Raw genomic sequence first — 18272 nt, forward strand, 5'->3', positions numbered from 1 at the left:
TTTTGCAGCTATAAACCAAGCCCTAGCCTTACACCACGTCTATAAAGTAGTGAAAGCAGCACATTCTCAGGGAAGCATAATACATCTCAGAGAAGCCTAATAACACAATCACTGTATTCACGGGGGTAGAATGGAAAAAAGTAGAATTTTAAGATGAACAAAAATGCTTCAGGTCACAAAAAACGACATAAATAAATGCAAGGTCTCATGGAACATTTCTCCCAAACACATGGGGGAAGCTTTTACTGCACGCTGAAACACGAGTTAATTAGGTGGGTTAGTGACTCCCTATTCAGTATTGGTGAATTTTGGTGTGTAGCCCAGGTCTACATTAGGATTTTATGAAGCAGCAACGTTTTTGGCAGTTATACTCCCATAAATATTTCAGAGGCTTCCTAAATTGGCCAAAATGCATTCATTGTCCTCTTTGTTCTCTGTCCAGGTGCTGAGCAGTGAGGAAGCCGCCAACAGAACATCTACTAGCAGAGCTAATGGCTCCTCCTTTGATGGCTCATACCTCAGCTTCCCTGCTACTCGAGTGCACAGGGGTGGTGGGAGTGGTGGAGGAAGAACAGCAGCACACTCTCAGAGCAACAATGCAGGCTCTCTTTCCTGTGCGGGTGAGTTCAGTCCCACTGACGGGCCCATCCAACAGCTCGGGACTCAGAAGAGCAGGGAGTCCGAGGGCCAGCACAGATGTGGGCCCTGCCGAGGTCAAGACAGTGGCGCTCGCAGAGAGAATGGCCACCATGACACTTCTAACCAGCATGAGTGCGAAAGGTACAGTTTATATCGTTTTTCATACCATATTATACAGGTTTCCTACGGTCATTAAAAACCTGGAAAAGTCATGGAAATTCAAAATGCTAATTCCAGGCCCTGGAAAAGTTATGGAAAACAATATTTTTCCCAACGTTTTGGAAAAGTCATGGAAATGTAACTAAAGTTGCATAAAACATAATTTATATTTTATCTAATCACCGAAATAGTAATACTATAATGATAATAAATACTGTATCGTATAGTAATGAAACGTAAAATTGAATTTAACTGTCGAGGTATTTTGCTGGTGAGAGATTTTAGTTGCTTTAGCGTGTAGAAGCTAGTAAGCCTACTATTTGATTTGTTTTAGATAGGCACAACATGTTTCAGACCTTATTTTCCTGTTCCATGTTCAAATAAACCATTTTCAGTGGTACGCTGAGAAAGAGTAATTTTTTTGGTCATGGAAAATTAGGTAAAGGTCCTGGAAAAGTCATTGAAGATCATTGGTGAAAAAGTGTATGAACCCTGACTATAGTATTAGTTTTATTATAATCGAAATGTGCATTTATCAAGACACAAACAAGAAGTCAGGATATAAAACAATTATAATAATATATGTTACCCACACAATGACATTCTTGAAGAGAGCTTTGTTAACTCGCCTCCACAGTAACACAAGATTAGACAAAAAACAAAAGAAGTCTTGATGAATTAAATCAAATTGTTTAACTTGTTTCTTGTTTGACTTCTACAAAACGATATCAAAACATATATTTATGCTCTTACACATCTCGAGAAGTATAATAAAAGTCTAATTTATCCAGTCGTATACTCACATCTACCCAAACACATGCATTTTCACTAAAACCTTACTATTCCGAATAATCAGTATCACCTCTGCAAGCACAGTACTGTTCTATACCAGTCAGGTCCGAAGGGTTTTAAATAGGAAGGTTTTACCACAAAAGCATGTTTGCGAAGTATTGAACATACAATTGGATGAACGAGACTTGTCTTTGATATAGTTTTTAAATGCATCCCCCATTGACTTACACATCAAGAACACTCTGTTTCTCTATGCTTTGTTCACCATGGATGCATACGATAACGTTTTCTTCAAGAACTCATGGTTAGAAAGGGTCAGTTATCTATACATATCATCATATTGTCAATTGCCTGTTTTATGTGAGGGACTGCGGATGGAAATGAGCTCCAAGCTAAAATCCGGCATATTTACACTATTTGCAGTGTAGTGTTCATTAAAGGTGGAGTTGGTAATTCACTTCAGAAACCCTTTTTGTTATATTCCATGGAATGCTCTTAACATCCCGATAGCAATGAATAAATTAAATGCTTTGACAATAAATACATAAAGAAATGTCTTCTGTGGAAGCCGTAGCGCTGTAAAAAGCACGACCAATCATCTGAGCCGGCCCGGCTAAAATAACAGGATGGCCTACCTGCCTGTCAGCCTTCCATCTGTGCACAAACTTATCTCGTGCCCTCATTGGTCATGTGCGCGTTCGTGTGTGTTGGAGGAGGGGCTCTGTAAGGAAGTCTGAAGGAAGGGGCAGATTTTTTCCGGTTGCGTGCTTTCAAATTCTAGCGCACTCGAGCTGGTTTCTCCATTCTTACCTACCCCACCTTTTAATGTGCATTGTCCCTGCTAAATAAACGATTACATTAAATTGGGTATTCGTTTAAGCTAAATAAATATGCATTATACAGGCTCCACAGTGGGATGGCCATTGGCTCAGAGGCTAAAGAAGCCCTGACCAGGCCTCGGCTGGGTCACGAGGACTGGGAGGAGAAGAGGCACCAGCTGCTGCTGCAGAAGATGCAGCTGGAGACGGAGAGAGAGAGGCTGCACGCACGGCTGGCCGAGCAAGAGGAGAGGCTCAACACGCAGAACCAGCAGCTTCAACAGTCGCGCCTCGATTACAGCAAGTGGGTGACGGGAGCCAAAGAGAAATGAACTGTATGCTAATTGGAATCATTGCTAGCTAGCGTTTTGAGGAATACGTTGATGTTTACATCTAGTCGTTAATCATAAAAGTTCATGTGTTTATGTGTGCTTGTACTTCGGTATCTGTCATTGCAGACTGGCAAAACTTGAGTCCATTTTCTTTTTCTATTTTTTTTAGATTCCAACAAGCTACTCAATCTGATCTCAGCAGCTCCAACACTAGAAATAGAGACCCACAGCCTGAGGGTCCCTCCCACCAACATTTACCCTCCAGGTAAACAAAGAAAAACTGGAAACGCATACACTCAAACTAAAACTATATCAGTGGGAAACTAGCAAACTTTCTTTGACGCACACATGCAGACCGTACACATATAATTACATTACATATCACTTGTTAGACGCTTTTATCCAAAGTGACTTACATACACTACACACATATACTGTTTACATACACTAACTCTGACTTTAAACTGTGTATGGTCCACAGTGTGTGTGAAGATGCAGAGGGACATCCTGCAGTGCAGAGTTCACATGCACAACACTTGAAAACTCTACCCACTCATCTGGGCAATGGTGAGCTTGCATGTTCAATAATCAGAATGATGTCTCATCAATGGCAACATCTTGGCTCATCAAACATATCCTACAAGATCCTGTCAAGAGTTTCTTCAGACAGTGTTTACTTTTCATATGCTTTACAACTTTGATAAAGAACTGTATATAATCATGGTAATTAAAAGAGACGTCTTGTCAGCCTTGCTTTCAGCCTCAATGCTTTTGCTTCTCATATAACACTCCTATCTTGTGTATCTTTACAGAGGCATTAGAGCAGTCCAGAAAGGACATGGCTACATCTCCGACCCCTGCAAACCTGAATAGACCCACCTCATCGTCTGTGATCCGAAAGTCCTCTGAGTCCAGGTAACACATCTTTAATAGCTTCTAGCTAAGTGAAATATTGGTTATTATAATGCTGGGAGTATTAGCTAACGTAGAAGAACAACCTCACTGGTCAACGGAAGTGCCAGACAAAAGTAGGTTTCTCATTCAACAACAATAAAAAAACAGCACATGTAAGCACTTGAAGGATCCAGGCAGCACTCTTTGTTCTGTGATAGGTTGACATTCTTAATGGAGCTTTCTTCAGGACTAATAAGGGTTTCTCTGCTGTAGTAAACACATACCAAATCATGGCATCACATCACCCCAGTCCTCAAAGACCTCCACTGGCTTCCTGTCTCCCATCGCATCAACTACAAAATTCTGGTCCTCACCTACAAAGCACTCCACCATCTGCTGGCCCCCCTTTATCTCACAAACCTTCTCACTCCTTATCAACCCCCACGGTCCCTCAGATCCACCGCAGCCGGACTCCTATCCATTCCCACATCCACACTCTGCAGCTTTGGGGACAGAGCCTTCTCAGTGGCAGCTCCTAGGCTCTGGAATTCCCTCCCCCAAGATCTCCGTGACTCTGAGTCCCTTACAGTCTTTCAGTCCCGCCTCAAAACACATCTTTTCAACTCTGTCTACCCATAAGCCCCCCCCCTCTCAATCAACTTCCTCTTGACTGCCTTTTTATTTTTTTATTTTACTATACTTACTTGTTTGCCTGTCCTTGTTTGTCTACCCTCCCTCATACTGTAAAGCGTCTTTGAGTTGTGAAAAGCACTATATAAATAAAATGCATTATTATTATTATTAAAGTCTGAGTGAGCATCTCTGTGGGTAGACTACTTCTGTCATGTAGGGACAAGATTATTGGCCTGCTGTCAGTCTGCAGTATTTGACCTGTTCCCTCTCACCTGCTAAGGCATTTCCTCCTTGTGAATACATATTAACAATAATGAAAAGCATGAAAGCAGTACAAATAAAACATTTAGGTTATAGAGGCTTTTCCTGGTCTTGCTGCAGTGTGGGAGGCTAAATGATGTCTCTTCTTAGCCCAGCTAACTTTTCGAGCTGTGAGAGACTAAATGAAGCTTTTGACTTGGCTAGCTAGCGCTGTGGCCAGCCTGTCAGGAGACATGCTGCGTTCCATTAGTCGGCTTAGCAGGGACCCTGCAGCAGGTGTAATTGAACAGACTTCTGGATGCACACACTGCCCTCCCTTCTCTCGCTGCCACAGTAATGAGACAGAGTAAGCAAGAGTGAGGGAGGGATGTTAAAAGTGTTTTTGAGGGAGAGTGAGGGTATCGGGTAAAGTGAGAAATAGGAAGAGGAAAGTTGGAGCAGGGACAGATGGATAGCAACAGTGAGAAAGATGTAGAGTAGTTTCGAGGACAGGGATGAATCACTGAGTGCGATCATCAGTTTTTTCAAAAAGGACATTTGCTACCCTTTTTCTTCCAGCCCTTACACAGGATGGTAATTAACCTGACGGTCTAACCGGGTGTGTATGTGTGCAGAAATATCCCTTCCTGAGAAGCAATTTGTTACAGTGGTGCTTCAGACCTGTATTTTATAAAAATGTTATTCCTAGCTGATGCAATTTGTTCTTGTATAACGTCACCTTTCCTTTTTGTAAAAGTAGCTGTAGTAGGAGATACAGTAATTGTGGGACTGCTTCTCTACCTCATTTCCCTAAAGGACATTTCTTTAAAACAGCTAAAAGTTTCCAACTTCAGATAAGTAACTCTTAAACAAAGCAGTGCGTGGTCCGAGTTGGATTGTGAGCTCCAGCAGATGCCCATTAATTCCAGCAGGGGACCCGGGAATCACATCTTATTACCATCCATTTACACCTCCAAAGCCTATTAAAATGGTCGGGCTGTTCCTCGCTACACACACTGTTTTTTCTACAACCAGTAATGAGGAAGTCTGCCTCTCGGATGCCTTTTGTGGTTTTCTTGCAATCAGTTTTCTTTCATGTGCATATTTTAAAATAGTTGTAATCCTTTGGTAATCCAGTGATTTGGATATAATGATAACAAACTGCTCCTTGTATGTATTAAACAAAACAAAAACACTGCTGTGGTAGGATAGTAAACAAAATGAGTAACCTACAGTAAGTTTACCTGCACGCCCCCTCCTTTGCTTGGCAACAGCATGCCCCTGGTGACCATCTAATCTTAACCAATTCAATCTCGATGTGCAAATTGCAAAACGAAGCTGGGGTTAACATTAAGTGACCTTCTGAATCCTTTCATGAATCCTGTGCTAGTTAGTAATGAGACGGTTCCAGCGCACCCCGCCCATCTCATCTCTATCCCTCCCGCCATTGCCCGCCTGCTATTGATTGGTTGAGAAATTGACATGCGCGATATACGCAGTGGCCATTATAGGTTTTTTATCTTACTGTTTGGACTGCAAATGAAAAGGGGCGCCGGGGCGAGACGGCTATCTTTAATGAAAGAGGGGAGCCAAATAAGCAGTGAAAGTTACGAGTGGAGCGAAGGAGGTGGGGTATCTGGCCTTAAAGAGCTAGGAAAGAGACAAACAGTATTGCTGCGCTGGGAGCATGAAGCCCAAACGTTTTTATTACACTAAGAAAGGTTTTATAAGGCCTTTGTGATTTTTACATTCAGTCTCATAGACATCTGTTTGTCATTGAAGCGTCTGTATCAGTGTAGTATCTATAAAAGGCTTTCTGCTGATATATGATTCTGCCTTAGGCTCTAATACTGACAGGCACAGAAGCTGATGTATTGACAATACCTAAATGTTGGCAGAGCATCAAAATAAGTTGTTCTTCCTTTCCTTTTTTAAAAGGACAGTCCCTGCTTCTCTATGCATTGCGTGTGTGTGCATGTGGCAGTAAAATAGATCAGCCCGGACTCCTTGGGGGGGGGGGGTATTAATATCGAGCAGCAATTCACAACTTTACCTCAAACAAACTGGAGCTCGAAATGAAGTTCTTTGTTGTGCTGTGAACCCCGCTGAAAATCCATCGGCGTTCTCTCCAGCCCTCGTGCAATCTCTATGCCACCTCCCCCCCCCCCTCCTCCTCACCCGACCCACAGCCATTCCCCCCCCATTGCTGCCCAAACTGTACCCCTACCCCCCGCACTCCCCTTGTTATAGATTGTGACCGCCGGTAAGTGATGCATTATTCATTACCGACATGTCGTTTGTTGATGGATGGCTGTTTGAGAGCCCTGTCCGTTAAATAAATCAACAAATAAAAATGCAAATTCTCACATTTCGAGAGAAGGAACCCAGCCAAAGTCCCTCCCCCACATTCCCTTTCTGCCTTCCTCTCGCTTCCAGTCTCTGTATTACGGACACACACACACACACGCACACACACACACACGCTCGCGCTCATCCCCTCTCATGCTTTCTCTCTCTCCCTTCTTATTTTGCTGATGACAGGCAGGAGACCAAATGAGGAAGACAGATTTACTTACTCAAGCTTCAGTCTCTTTTTTCATCAGTTATCATCTTTCAGACGACTAACCCCTCATTCACTCTCTCGCGCTCAAACATGTGCATACATCACCACATCTTCCAATAGGGAAATATGGCTATCAAACCTCTAAAGCTACTGATGTTCTCTGCCTCAAGTTGGTGTGGAAAAAACCCCTGACATATCAAGGTCTATGTTTACGTGTGGAGGAACACAAATGCAGCCTGATTGGATAATCCAGCGGTGTCTGTGCTGCCCCCCCCACATGCATATCAACAAGTCCACCAAAGATCAGCCTTACCTGGGAGAGCTGTGTGCGGAGCGGCGCGATGCAAATCGATGCAGCTTTAAACGAGCAGAGAATTATGTTAGCAACACCAGTGGAGCGTGCCTTAAAGAATTCATGTTTTGTATCTGGAATGGCGTTGTTCGACTGTGTATACACTGAATAATTTATCAAGCCAGCCAGACTGAGGGATTGAATCTCTATTAGCTTAATCTCCCCCGTTTTGGTTTATTTATTTTGCCTGCACATTCCCTCATTTCTATTCCAGGGGAGAAAGAGCCGGGGTTCTCTCCCTCTTTTTCCCTCCCGTACACCTGCAAGAATATGTGTTTTTCTGTTGGGACGCCCCAGTGGTTTTGACTTGTTAGCGTTACTTGTTAGGGTTCAGTAGACACTCCAGCAAGAAAGATTTTGTTAACACGTCCAAGAGAGATTTGCTTTCATATTGTCTGTGTTAACAAGTGAAAGGTGAATGACAAATATTTACATACAAGCGCCGTGCTCCAAGTAGACTTTGGCCTTGTCTGCTGACGGTCCCCCGGCCTGCTCCCTCTGTGTTTAACATTGATGGCACGTTCCGAAACTGCCGGTCTTTGTGTGCATTTCTCTGCTACAATGAACGGCGCAAGGATACTCATTTACAACATCGCCTACAGGGCTCCGCTGGGTTCTGTATTATAAATGTAGCCTGTGCCGATTCAACCTTTGAAACAAGCTGAGGTCACATGTGGAAAAGAGAAGCCGAAACAACAACAAAAACCCTCTAAAGATTTTTTATTTTTCTTCTAGGTTGGACTTTCCTGCGGTTGAGTTATTGGACGTCTTTAGTCCTGTCTCTGCACCTGAGCTCAGAAAGCAGTCCATCCGAAGACCCAATATATCGCAGCGTAGGCCGGGCCTCACTACCCCAAAACCCCCGGGCAGAACCCTGCTCACCCCCGCTCGGGTCTATCCTCAGAATACCCAGCAGGATCTGGAGGAAAGTCAAATACTGGAGGATATTTTCTTTATTTGCTGACAAAGAAGAAAGTGGATCCAGTCACATGTATGGTCTTTTTTTTATTAATACATTTAATTTTCAATTGACATTCTAAATCAGAATGATCATGATGTTATAAAGTGTACCCTTGTGGTTTTAATCCAATAAACACATATTTATACAGAATTGATCATGCTTTCTTTTGTAATTGATGTTGCCACAGCGAACAAAAACACGCTAAGTTATGCTGATTATCTCTTAGGGACATTGCCAAGTTAATACTAACCTAATTCATGATAAGCAATCTCCACATTGAGACTGTTTGATGATTATGACTAAAATGAATTAACCTGAAGCATACAAACCTGGATACTCACATATACTACATGTGAGTATATGTATACTACACATATTCCTACTAGAAATCTTTTCATCAGTTTTTGAGATGACAGACAACAGAATATCTGGGACATTTGTGCAGGTGGTTGCGTATTGAAATCAGAAAATGAGGACACAACACGGGACACTTTTATTCTAGACTGTGCTTTATTATTGGGGCTAAAGCTGAGACGCATCATTCATTTAAAATTACAAAAAAAGAGTTCAGGGGACCAGAGAATGGTGCAGTCTGGAGAGAGACAGGGGCGGGAGCCTAAAGCGCACTGCCCAATCATGAAGCTTAGCTCATCAGGAACCCGGCAAAGCTTTATGCAACATTCATTTCCCCTCCCTCCGTGTGTGCTGAAATTGGGAAATAGATTTCCAGAATACTTTGAAAACCATATGAAGGAAAATGTGATTCTAGCAATACTACTGCGCTTTAGAAATAAAACCACTGATAACAGCACTGAGAAAGAATGATAGTAATCAACGATTTCTGATGAGATAGTGCAGTTTTCATTGAATTTTTACTCTTGTTAGAACACATCAGTTGAACAAGATCAGAGCTCTGTCAAACAATGCAAAGCAAGAGGAGAAAGGGGAGCAGGGGGAATCAAAACAAATCTAAAATGTTTTTTTTGTTTCAGGCCAGTTAATCAGTGATTAGGACTTCATCAGACTTTAGCTCATTTATACTGTATATTAGCAGCAACTCATAGTGACCTCAAGGCATATGTTCTTGTGATTACACGTCTGATTGGACAGTTGTAATTATGTAAAGTTTACCTAGGTTTCAGAATGGAAGCTAATGCTCATTGTTAACAATCTTTTAACAAAGCTAATTTTTTTTAGGAACAGGAACAATATGAAATTAATAATTACAAATATACATAAGCTTTAGTATAGTACTGCATTGTTTTGAATAGGTAATCAGCAACAGGAAAATGTAAAACCAGTCTTTGAAGTTGTTAAATTCGGAGGTTGCTTGAAATGGTAATATGCGATGTAGTGATACAAAGCAACAGATCAGTGGCAATAAGAGAGCTCAGATCTTGAATCAAACGGCACAAATAAATAAATAAATACATCAACTCAAAATAAATAAATAAATAAAGGATTAAAAATCTGTCTTTGACATCAATTGGTCAATAGGAGCGTGTTTTCCCCTTCATGAAGGCATGGTCCTGCAGACAGGAGCGATGATCATCGGTGGACCACAGCAGTGGCCCATGCATGTCATATAAAAACTATTTGGTCACGTACCAACTCATAGAAAAATAATGCCATGAAAGCATGCATATTATCTTGGACATGACTTATAAATAAATATCTAAACAAATAGATAAATGAATAGAACCCATCAAAGTATTTTTTATTTTATAAAATAGGTCAATGTGTGTCTAAGCTCTAACTGAGGTCAATGCTCTCCCTGACTGTATTCTGGATAAATTTCCTTGGTCAGGTCCTACAGCTTGTACCGTATCCTAGCGAATATTTTTTTTTTGTACCTGGTTTTATTGAGCATTATCATGTTTTCATTCATATATTTTTTTAAGTATTTAAAGTACTTTATCCAGTCCTTGTAGATAGAAGTAAAAGTCCTATAAAATATGCAAACCTATGTACAGAGGAAAACAGAGCAAAAAAAGGAAACAATTTACAGTATATTCATCGGTTTATGTATATATTTATATATATATATTTATATTCAAACTTCTGCTCTGTTTCTTGTTGTTTTTGAACCACAATACTTTGTTTTTTCTTTTCTCATGTAAACTTGCAGCTTTAAGTCGGAGCAAAATGAAGAAGAGGTGATTGGCTTTCTAGTTCCCGCGGTCGATCTGCTTCCTCTCCCTCACTTCCCTCAACATGAAAACATGGGCTAGGTGAAAGGCATGAGTGATTGCTCAAACAAACCATTAAAAAAGCACAGACCGTGTCCACCACCTTTTTCAATTTCCTCAGAGCTGCGAGGGGCCACTCAAAGAGGGCACAGTGTGGCGATCAGGGACACCAGACACATGACATTTAGCTCCGGATGTTACTGTTAGCTCAAAGGCAGCCGGACGTTTTGTACTAACCAACGGCGGCTACTGTCGGGGTGAAAATGATCACGATGGTCAACTGGTTTCACACTGGACGCCACAGTGGGGGCCTTGTTATGTGGCATATACAAACAGTGGCATCCTGGGATGTGGAGTGTCGTCTTTTAGCCCCACTGGATTTGGAAGGTAAATGTTAAATGATTCAATCTGCTAAAAAGGTTACACACAGACACTAGGGAAAGGGCATAATGAGCAATTTATAGGAAAAACTAGTAATAGCACCCAACAGGAAGCATTGTCTTCCAAAGTGTCATATAGCCTTATAAATATTCAGATATATAAATATTCATTGATTAATCTCCACCAGCTGAATATGTGTTGAATGCGGGGACCAATAAATCCAAGTCCGTTGACCTTTTGCAGGTGTATGGTAAGTGTTCATACCATTTTTGTAGACTTTTATGAGAAACTGTATGCTAAAGCAATATGAAACCAGCCTCAGTGGCACAGCAGTTCTAATGGGTAAATGGCTTTTCACTCTTATTGCTTCATTTTACAGTTTCATTATACTTTTATGTTTTATATTTGATTGTATGAGGATAAGGCAATATAACATCTTCTAGGACATGCTTCATGTCAAGTATTACCAGCAGATCCACACATTAACTGCTGGATGTGAAAGTACATAAAACCCTCCCTTATTCTGCTCAATGGGAAGCCCGCGCTCTAATTAGAGCATATTCATCAATATTACATCACTTTTATAACCATTAAAACCTAATGTCGGGTCCGATGAGCTCAATCACTTCTCATATCAAGACACGTCATGTCAGTCGCAACCCTGAAATTGACCCTAGACTCCAACCAGTGGAAAGTAGCACACAGCTTTGATAGTTAGCACCTGTGCTAACAGGTTACCTAATGCCCGCTTTTATTTGAAGTATAATCGCATGATTATTTCTAAATGCTTTTTTTTAAGAGACATTGATGGCCAACAGCTGTCTGGTGGTTTGTAACATTGGACATGCACTGAAGCTCTCTAGGCGGCTGACAAATGATATGGATCTGGCTGTAGTTTTGACATCATAATAGCGCGTTGGCTGCTTGCAGTGGTGTGTGTTGAGTAATTTTTTTTTTTTCTTTCGTTGTTTTCTGAGAGCAGTGCTTGATGGCAGATTCTGCAGGTGACAAGGCACACCTTGACATGGTGACAGCCCATACGCTACATGCACTTTACTGAATGCAAAAGAGAGCAAGGGTTGTGAGACGTATTCATTTTGGTTCAAGTTTCAAAGAGAAGTTTGTGTGTGTGTGTGTGTGTGTGTGTGTGTGTGTGTAAGCTCAAAAGATATGTTTGGAATAGAGTCGAAGATAATTGTCCTTTTCCTCTAAAATCATTTAGCCTGATTCTCTTAAAGCCTGCTACTGAGATGTGGCTTTTTGCATTTTCAGATAATATTTACACCATGTGTGCATCCTCACACATGTATCGTTTAGCAATATATCGTGTGTCAGCATATAGTTAATCAGAGATAGGAATGCCTGCAGTTTTGGGAGCTGCCAGATTTGCGATTCTTCCCAAGCAGAGCAATGTTTCAAACTCCAGCTAAAATCTACAAAAAATTACAGCTCAACATAGTCAGTAGCCGTTCTATATACAGACACACATATATAAAATATGTGCATATAAATACATATATTTGTTTGTGATTAATATCTATTTATCCATATAGACTGTATATATGAATACATTTGCTTGAATGCTTGTTATACATATATATGTACTGCAAATATAAACAAGTTCATATATTTCAAACGTTTCTGATGTTATTCTATCTATGAGGTTAGGATGTCAAGTTAAAAAAGATAAGGCTGTGATACGGAGCAGCCCCTCCCATGCACTCGCCATCCCTCCCAAGACAAAATGAGAAGAGAAAAAAATAAACATTTTGAGTAATTGTAAACTAGCGAAGTGAGAGACCCCATTTGGTCATCTGAAATAGTTTTGCCTGTATTCAAAAAAGCATATCAGCAATATATATGTATATATACATGTGTTGTATATATTCGAAATGTACACTTCTTTTAAGTGCAACTCCCCAACCAGTATACACTGACTGAAGGAGATGCAGTGGTCCGAGTATATTAGAGCTACAAGTCCTCAGCAATAAAAACGTTTGGTCTTTTGGTCCCTAAAACAACTAAGGAATGACAGGTAAGACTCCCTGGAGACCGTTGCTATGGCTCTCCTTGGCAACGGTATCCCCTGGAAACGGACAGGCACTCCGAGCTAAAGATGGCCATCCCAAATCGAAGCCAATTTGTGTCCTGAAAATATCACATTCCCTACTTAAGTTCTCTCGCCGAGAATTTCTTGTCCCTTCGCGTTTCAAGTCTTATAAATTGGTCTTCAAAAGTCAATTGCCCCAAACTCAAACCATCTTACGGAAAGATCTCCTACGGCAATCTTCTACTCAGTTTTTAAAAAGTTTTTGTTCTTGTTGGACTTTTGACATCCGTATTCCCTTTAAGAGTTCAGTAGGGTTGGTCATTGTAAGTAGGTTTGATCGAGTTACTCTTACTGTTTTTGTTCTCCTCATTGTTCAAGTAAAAGTCTTTTTGTGGTCCAGAAAAAAGGTAGCTGTCATTCAAGCAGGGTTTTGTGGGGGGAAGAGGTGTGTATATGTGTGCAGAAGAAAAAAGGTCCTGGGGCTAACCAGGCTGGTACAAATTCTCTCTGAGTTCCAAAGTTTTAGTACATCCAAAAGGAGGCGTCCTTGACTCGGTCATCGTTTTCTCTCTCTCTCCTCTGTTTTTCTGAAGCAGCCTCAGTGGTCCGGATGTCGAGTTTGCACTCAGTGGCGGGTAGCAAGAAGTCAACATATGATTCAGCTCAACAAAACCTGAAAACACAGAAGAAATACAAATCTATTGAGTCAAGTTGCAAGTAGGAAAAGCTAACAAACACTGTGTTGTTCCATGCACATTAAAAGATAGTAAAACATGATTTTCAGCCTTGCTACTGACGAGGCAATAGGGATTCTCAATGGCAATCAATCAATTTGTTGGTCCACCATTTTGGTCCAGACCGAAACATGTCAACTATTGGATCACCAATCAATCAATGTTTATTTATATAGCCCAATATCACAAATTTGTCTCAGTGGTCTTCACAGTTTGTACAGAATATCAGTACCCTGATACACACCTTCTGTCCTTAGACCCTCACATCTTACACCCAACAGATGGTTTGGACATTTATGATACCCAGAGGATGAATCCTACCAACATTGGGAATCCCATGAGTTTTCCTTTGACGCCACTATAAGGTTGACATTTCTAGATTTTAGGAAAACATCTCAACAGTTATGGACAGATGGCAATTTGGTACATAGGCTCCACTAGATTTATGGTCCCCACAGGAAGAATCCTATAGATTTTGTTGTCCAAGTGTTCATGGTGAAAGACACTGTATCTCTTTCTGATGAAGACTTGTTGTCTAGTGCCACCATCACGTTTGTCTTTTGTTGTGAATTGTTAAGTGTTTCGACAACTAATGAATGGAAGTGCAATAACAAATTATTAATGTCCAATACTTTCTTTTGTAACTAAATACCTCTAAAACTAATTACAATCCTATTAGCCTCAGCTGTACTTTTTTTTTGTTATGGTTTGTTCATTTACTCAGATCTCTGTTTTCTGTATTCAAAGAGACCGCTTGTCTTTTTGGGCCTAAATAAACATTAATCACATAAGAGACCCACATTCTACATTACATTAGAAAAAGTGAATGGGGAAAATATTTGATTGATTTTTTTTGTTTTATTGGACATGTTGCTGTTTATTCCTGACAGTATGCCCTCTTTATATTTATACGTGCTGTATTAACATGCAAATGGAGCAGCAGAATATGAGTTTACAAAACGCATTTCTCCCTAAATCATCCTCTCCAGCACTAAGACTCTAAGTTCTGGTATGGATAAACAAAGATAATTTGGCAATGTTGAAAACAAATCATTGCTCACCCTGCAGTGAATTAATTTAGCTACCTGGCAGAGTTGTAATCTCCTACTTGAAAAACAATTACATTTAGATTTGTATTTAAATCACACCGTCTAATCCTGTTTTTAAAACGATGAAGGGATTTTAAATAAAGAAACACCTTAACCCTCAAGTGTCATTAGAAGTTAAGCAGTCCTCTAGCTTGTATTTTAACAGTAACACTTTGTGCAGAAATGGCCATATGGTTGTTTATCAGTTGTAGTGACTGTCAATCTCGGGCTGCAAGAACGGAAATCAAAAAGAGATGTTTTCTCTGGCGTTCCGTTGAAAATGTTTTTATATATCAGAAGTAATGGTGCCACATATTTTGTGACACATCGGTACCGGTTCGCGCTATTCTTCCCACAGTGATATGCCTCGGGACAGCGTCTGGTACAGTTCAGTTAGTTTGTGAGTGGGTGATAAGTTGCCCTTGAATGAAGTCATCAGTGGTGAATGAACGACGCAGCCCAAACTCTCCATCACAAAGATGAAGGGAGGAGACAAAGAGGAACAGCACAATTACCCGCCTGAGGGGTAATAAATGCCTCTCCCTTGGAAGCAATTCCTTCCCTGTGCAACACACTGAACCATTTACCAATTATCTTTTACCTACAGTAACGTCCAGGGTCACTTACTGTAAAGCTGTACTACAAATAGAGGAGGCTTCATGTTAGTAAACGCTCCTACAGCTTTGTTTGTTATAACCGGCCATTAAAGCTGACTGTTATATTTATAAGACACATGGCAGAGGGCATAACATTTCACAACATAATAACATATTTAACATTTTGTATTCCTTATATAATGTTAGTCATCAAACTGTAAACATGACTGAAAGGTTTTTGATTTGTATGTTGTCCGCTTGTAAATGGTGACTATACACTATAGTAAATCTTATACAACAATGACGTAGGTGGAATTAACATTTACAAATGTGTACTTAAACTATCAACTAAGAGGGTAACATTTCATCACTATTCTTCACAGGCAATTTACAGATGATCAGGCAGTTATTAGGCATCTGCAAATGTTTTATGACATTTATAAAAGGTTACTGAAACGACATCAGCCGGTGCCAGAAAGAGCTTGCCATTTGAGCATTTTGTCAATACAATAAGCAGCGATTGGTTCAGCTAATCACCGATCAGACTAAAGCCACAGCGATTGGTTCAGCTAATCACCGATCAGACTAAAGCCACAGCGATTGGTTCAGCTAATCACCGATCAGACTAAAGCCACAGCGATTGGTTCAGCTAATCACCGATCAGACTAAAGCCACAGCGATTGAGAGCCTGACCTGTCTTTCCCTGTGTGCGACTGCTGCCCCGGCCGCCAGGGGTGTGGCGGCTGGCTGGGGCGGGGGGCTAGTAGGGGCGGTTGGCGTCCTTTGGCCTCTTCAGCTGCACCTTGAGTCTTTTCATGCCGATCTGGAAGCCGTTCATTGATTGGATGGCAGCTTGGGCACTGCCTGGGTTGTCGAAGCTGACAAACCCTGGGGGAAAAGACGAGAGAGAGAGAGAAGGAAGAGGACGCGGTTAGATGAAGAGGCAAGGACAGTCCGGGGTTACAAAGTAAGGAATAATGAAGATGGGTTCTATAAGATGAAACACATATAGTAATGTAGAAATTCACAATAAAATAAATCATTGAATCTATGCAGAAAACAGTTAAAAAGCACAATTACTTACACAACTACTTTAGCTACATTAGACAGCGCTTTATAAGCATTAATATATTATGACAACAACAATGGTTCACAATTATAACAACATGCAACAAAATCACGATATGAACTTGGTGATGGGATGTAAAACCAAAACATCAACGTGGTTGTGCTATTTTTCTGAGTTTCGCTTTTTAACTCCCACTTGAAAGTGAGAAAGCATCAAATCACAAATTAAAGCCTGCTTCTCAAAATTGCAACATGAATAATACAACATTAATGTTGTGTTGTATTAATGAGCAAAAGCTACTTTGCAAATAGGTTGCACCTGACGGACTCTCCATTAAATATTCTCCACCAGCCATTTATAATTTGACTCATAATTATACGTTGGACTAAATTGTGCTGTCAGTGGCACAAAGTGAGACAGCACTCTCTCTGTCATTGCATGCTCGAGCGACTGTTATATTCTTAGCACGCGTTGCTGTTGCTTACAGTAAATTAGAGACAGAGCCATTTGTATTATATGCACAAAGAGCACAATGGCAATGCAACTATGCAAATAAGGCTTTAAAACACAGCTCACTTCTATCAAAATAAGTTTGAATATTGATGTGTTATAGTGTATATTACTAAAATAATTATCAATGTAAGAAATAAGTCTTCAAAATAAAGCAGCTTTAATGATATATAAACTAGCCTAACAACCAGCTTCTGCACAACTGTAGAGAAATTCTCCACTGTTTTGTTTTCATTTTTTGTTCAAAGGGGAGGGGTGTTGAGAGGTTAGGGGAGGGGTGTTGACTGCGGTAAAGAAGGTGATTAGTAAAAAAGAATAATCAGAATAAATAACCAATAATCTTTTGGTTTGTTCATTTTTACCCACCAAAGCATTTACTTTGGTTTGTCGCCCGATCCACAAACACTTTGGAGGAGATGACATTACCGAAAGGCAGGAACATCTGCATCAGCTCTCCATCCCCAAACTCCTGAGGGAGGTGGTAGATGAACAGGTTGCAACCCTCTGGTCCTGCATATATAAACAGAGAGAGAGAAGGGGAGAGACAAAATGTGGGAGGAAGAAAAGGAGATAAGGGGCAAAGGTCAGAGAGAGAGACATGGAGAGGAGAGAAGCATGTGGAAAGCCGCAGGAGGAAACCTGGCATAAACTTTTTGAAAATAGTCAATCAATTTCAAGATGTGCTTTTTTTGGTCTGACATAAACCATTCAACGCGAGCTAGAACAGCTTTTGTGATTTCCCAAAACTTCTGTATTTTAGTTACAGTTCTTGCCACTGATATGAAGTAGTTGGAAAAATTATGTGATTTGTCAACATGTAATCAAACCAAAACCAACAATTAGTCAACTGACAGTAAATTATTCATTAACCATTTGACAATAAATTAAACCTTAGTTTTTCATGCAAAAATGCTGAAAGACTTTGTAATCGTACTGTAGCTCCTCAGTGATGACACAACGAAATGTCTTTAACTGTAGACAAATACTTCAAAGGTCACATGGGATTTAGAAATGTGTATCATTTCCTTATGAAGCTGGGTCTCTTCTCAATCTTGCAACATGCCAACTCCCACACAAAGTATTTTTTGTCTTCTATTAATGAATACTTTTTCTAACACTTGCTTCCAATGGATGGATATGCAAGAACCCAGCAGGACTAACACATGTACCTGTGAGAGATAGTGCCACCAGGACGTTGCTTATTGCCTGATTACCTGAAGTTTTGAGAATGAAACTGTTAGCTAAGGATGTTTTAATGTTAAAGAAAAATAC

General features: G+C 40.5%; 2 protein-coding genes across 12 annotated transcripts in view; one reads left to right on the forward strand and one right to left on the reverse strand.

Moving 5' to 3' along the window:
- The window catches only part of aqp7 (aquaporin 7), a 30913-nt gene extending 20285 nt beyond the window's left edge, over positions 1-10628 (forward strand). Inside the window, exons 7-13 of the mRNA XM_034239486.1 lie at positions 443-780; positions 2494-2712; positions 2910-3005; positions 3222-3307; positions 3553-3655; positions 8158-8413; positions 10512-10628. Of these exons, the coding sequence (XP_034095377.1) occupies positions 443-780; positions 2494-2712; positions 2910-3005; positions 3222-3307; positions 3553-3655; positions 8158-8386 (1071 nt within the window). The 3' untranslated portion in view covers positions 8387-8413; positions 10512-10628. The remainder of the gene's footprint in view (positions 1-442; positions 781-2493; positions 2713-2909; positions 3006-3221; positions 3308-3552; positions 3656-8157; positions 8414-10511) is intronic.
- The window catches only part of celf4 (CUGBP, Elav-like family member 4), an 82740-nt gene continuing 73342 nt past the window's right edge, over positions 8875-18272 (reverse strand). For 8 of the 11 annotated variants that reach the window (XM_034239498.1, XM_034239493.1, XM_034239500.1 and 5 more), the window contains exons 12-14: positions 17367-17510; positions 16115-16309; positions 8875-13676 (exon numbers count right to left, since the gene is read on the reverse strand). In XM_034239498.1, the coding sequence (XP_034095389.1) occupies positions 16182-16309; positions 17367-17510 (272 nt within the window). In that variant the 3' untranslated portion in view covers positions 8875-13676; positions 16115-16181. The remainder of the gene's footprint in view (positions 13677-16114; positions 16310-17366; positions 17511-18272) is intronic. The other 3 variants (XM_034239499.1, XM_034239502.1, XM_034239501.1) reach the window with 1 other exon arrangement.

The sequence above is a fragment of the Gymnodraco acuticeps genome, unplaced genomic scaffold, assembly GCF_902827175.1.
Source record: "Gymnodraco acuticeps unplaced genomic scaffold, fGymAcu1.1, whole genome shotgun sequence".
Lineage (NCBI taxonomy): Eukaryota > Metazoa > Chordata > Actinopteri > Perciformes > Bathydraconidae > Gymnodraco > Gymnodraco acuticeps.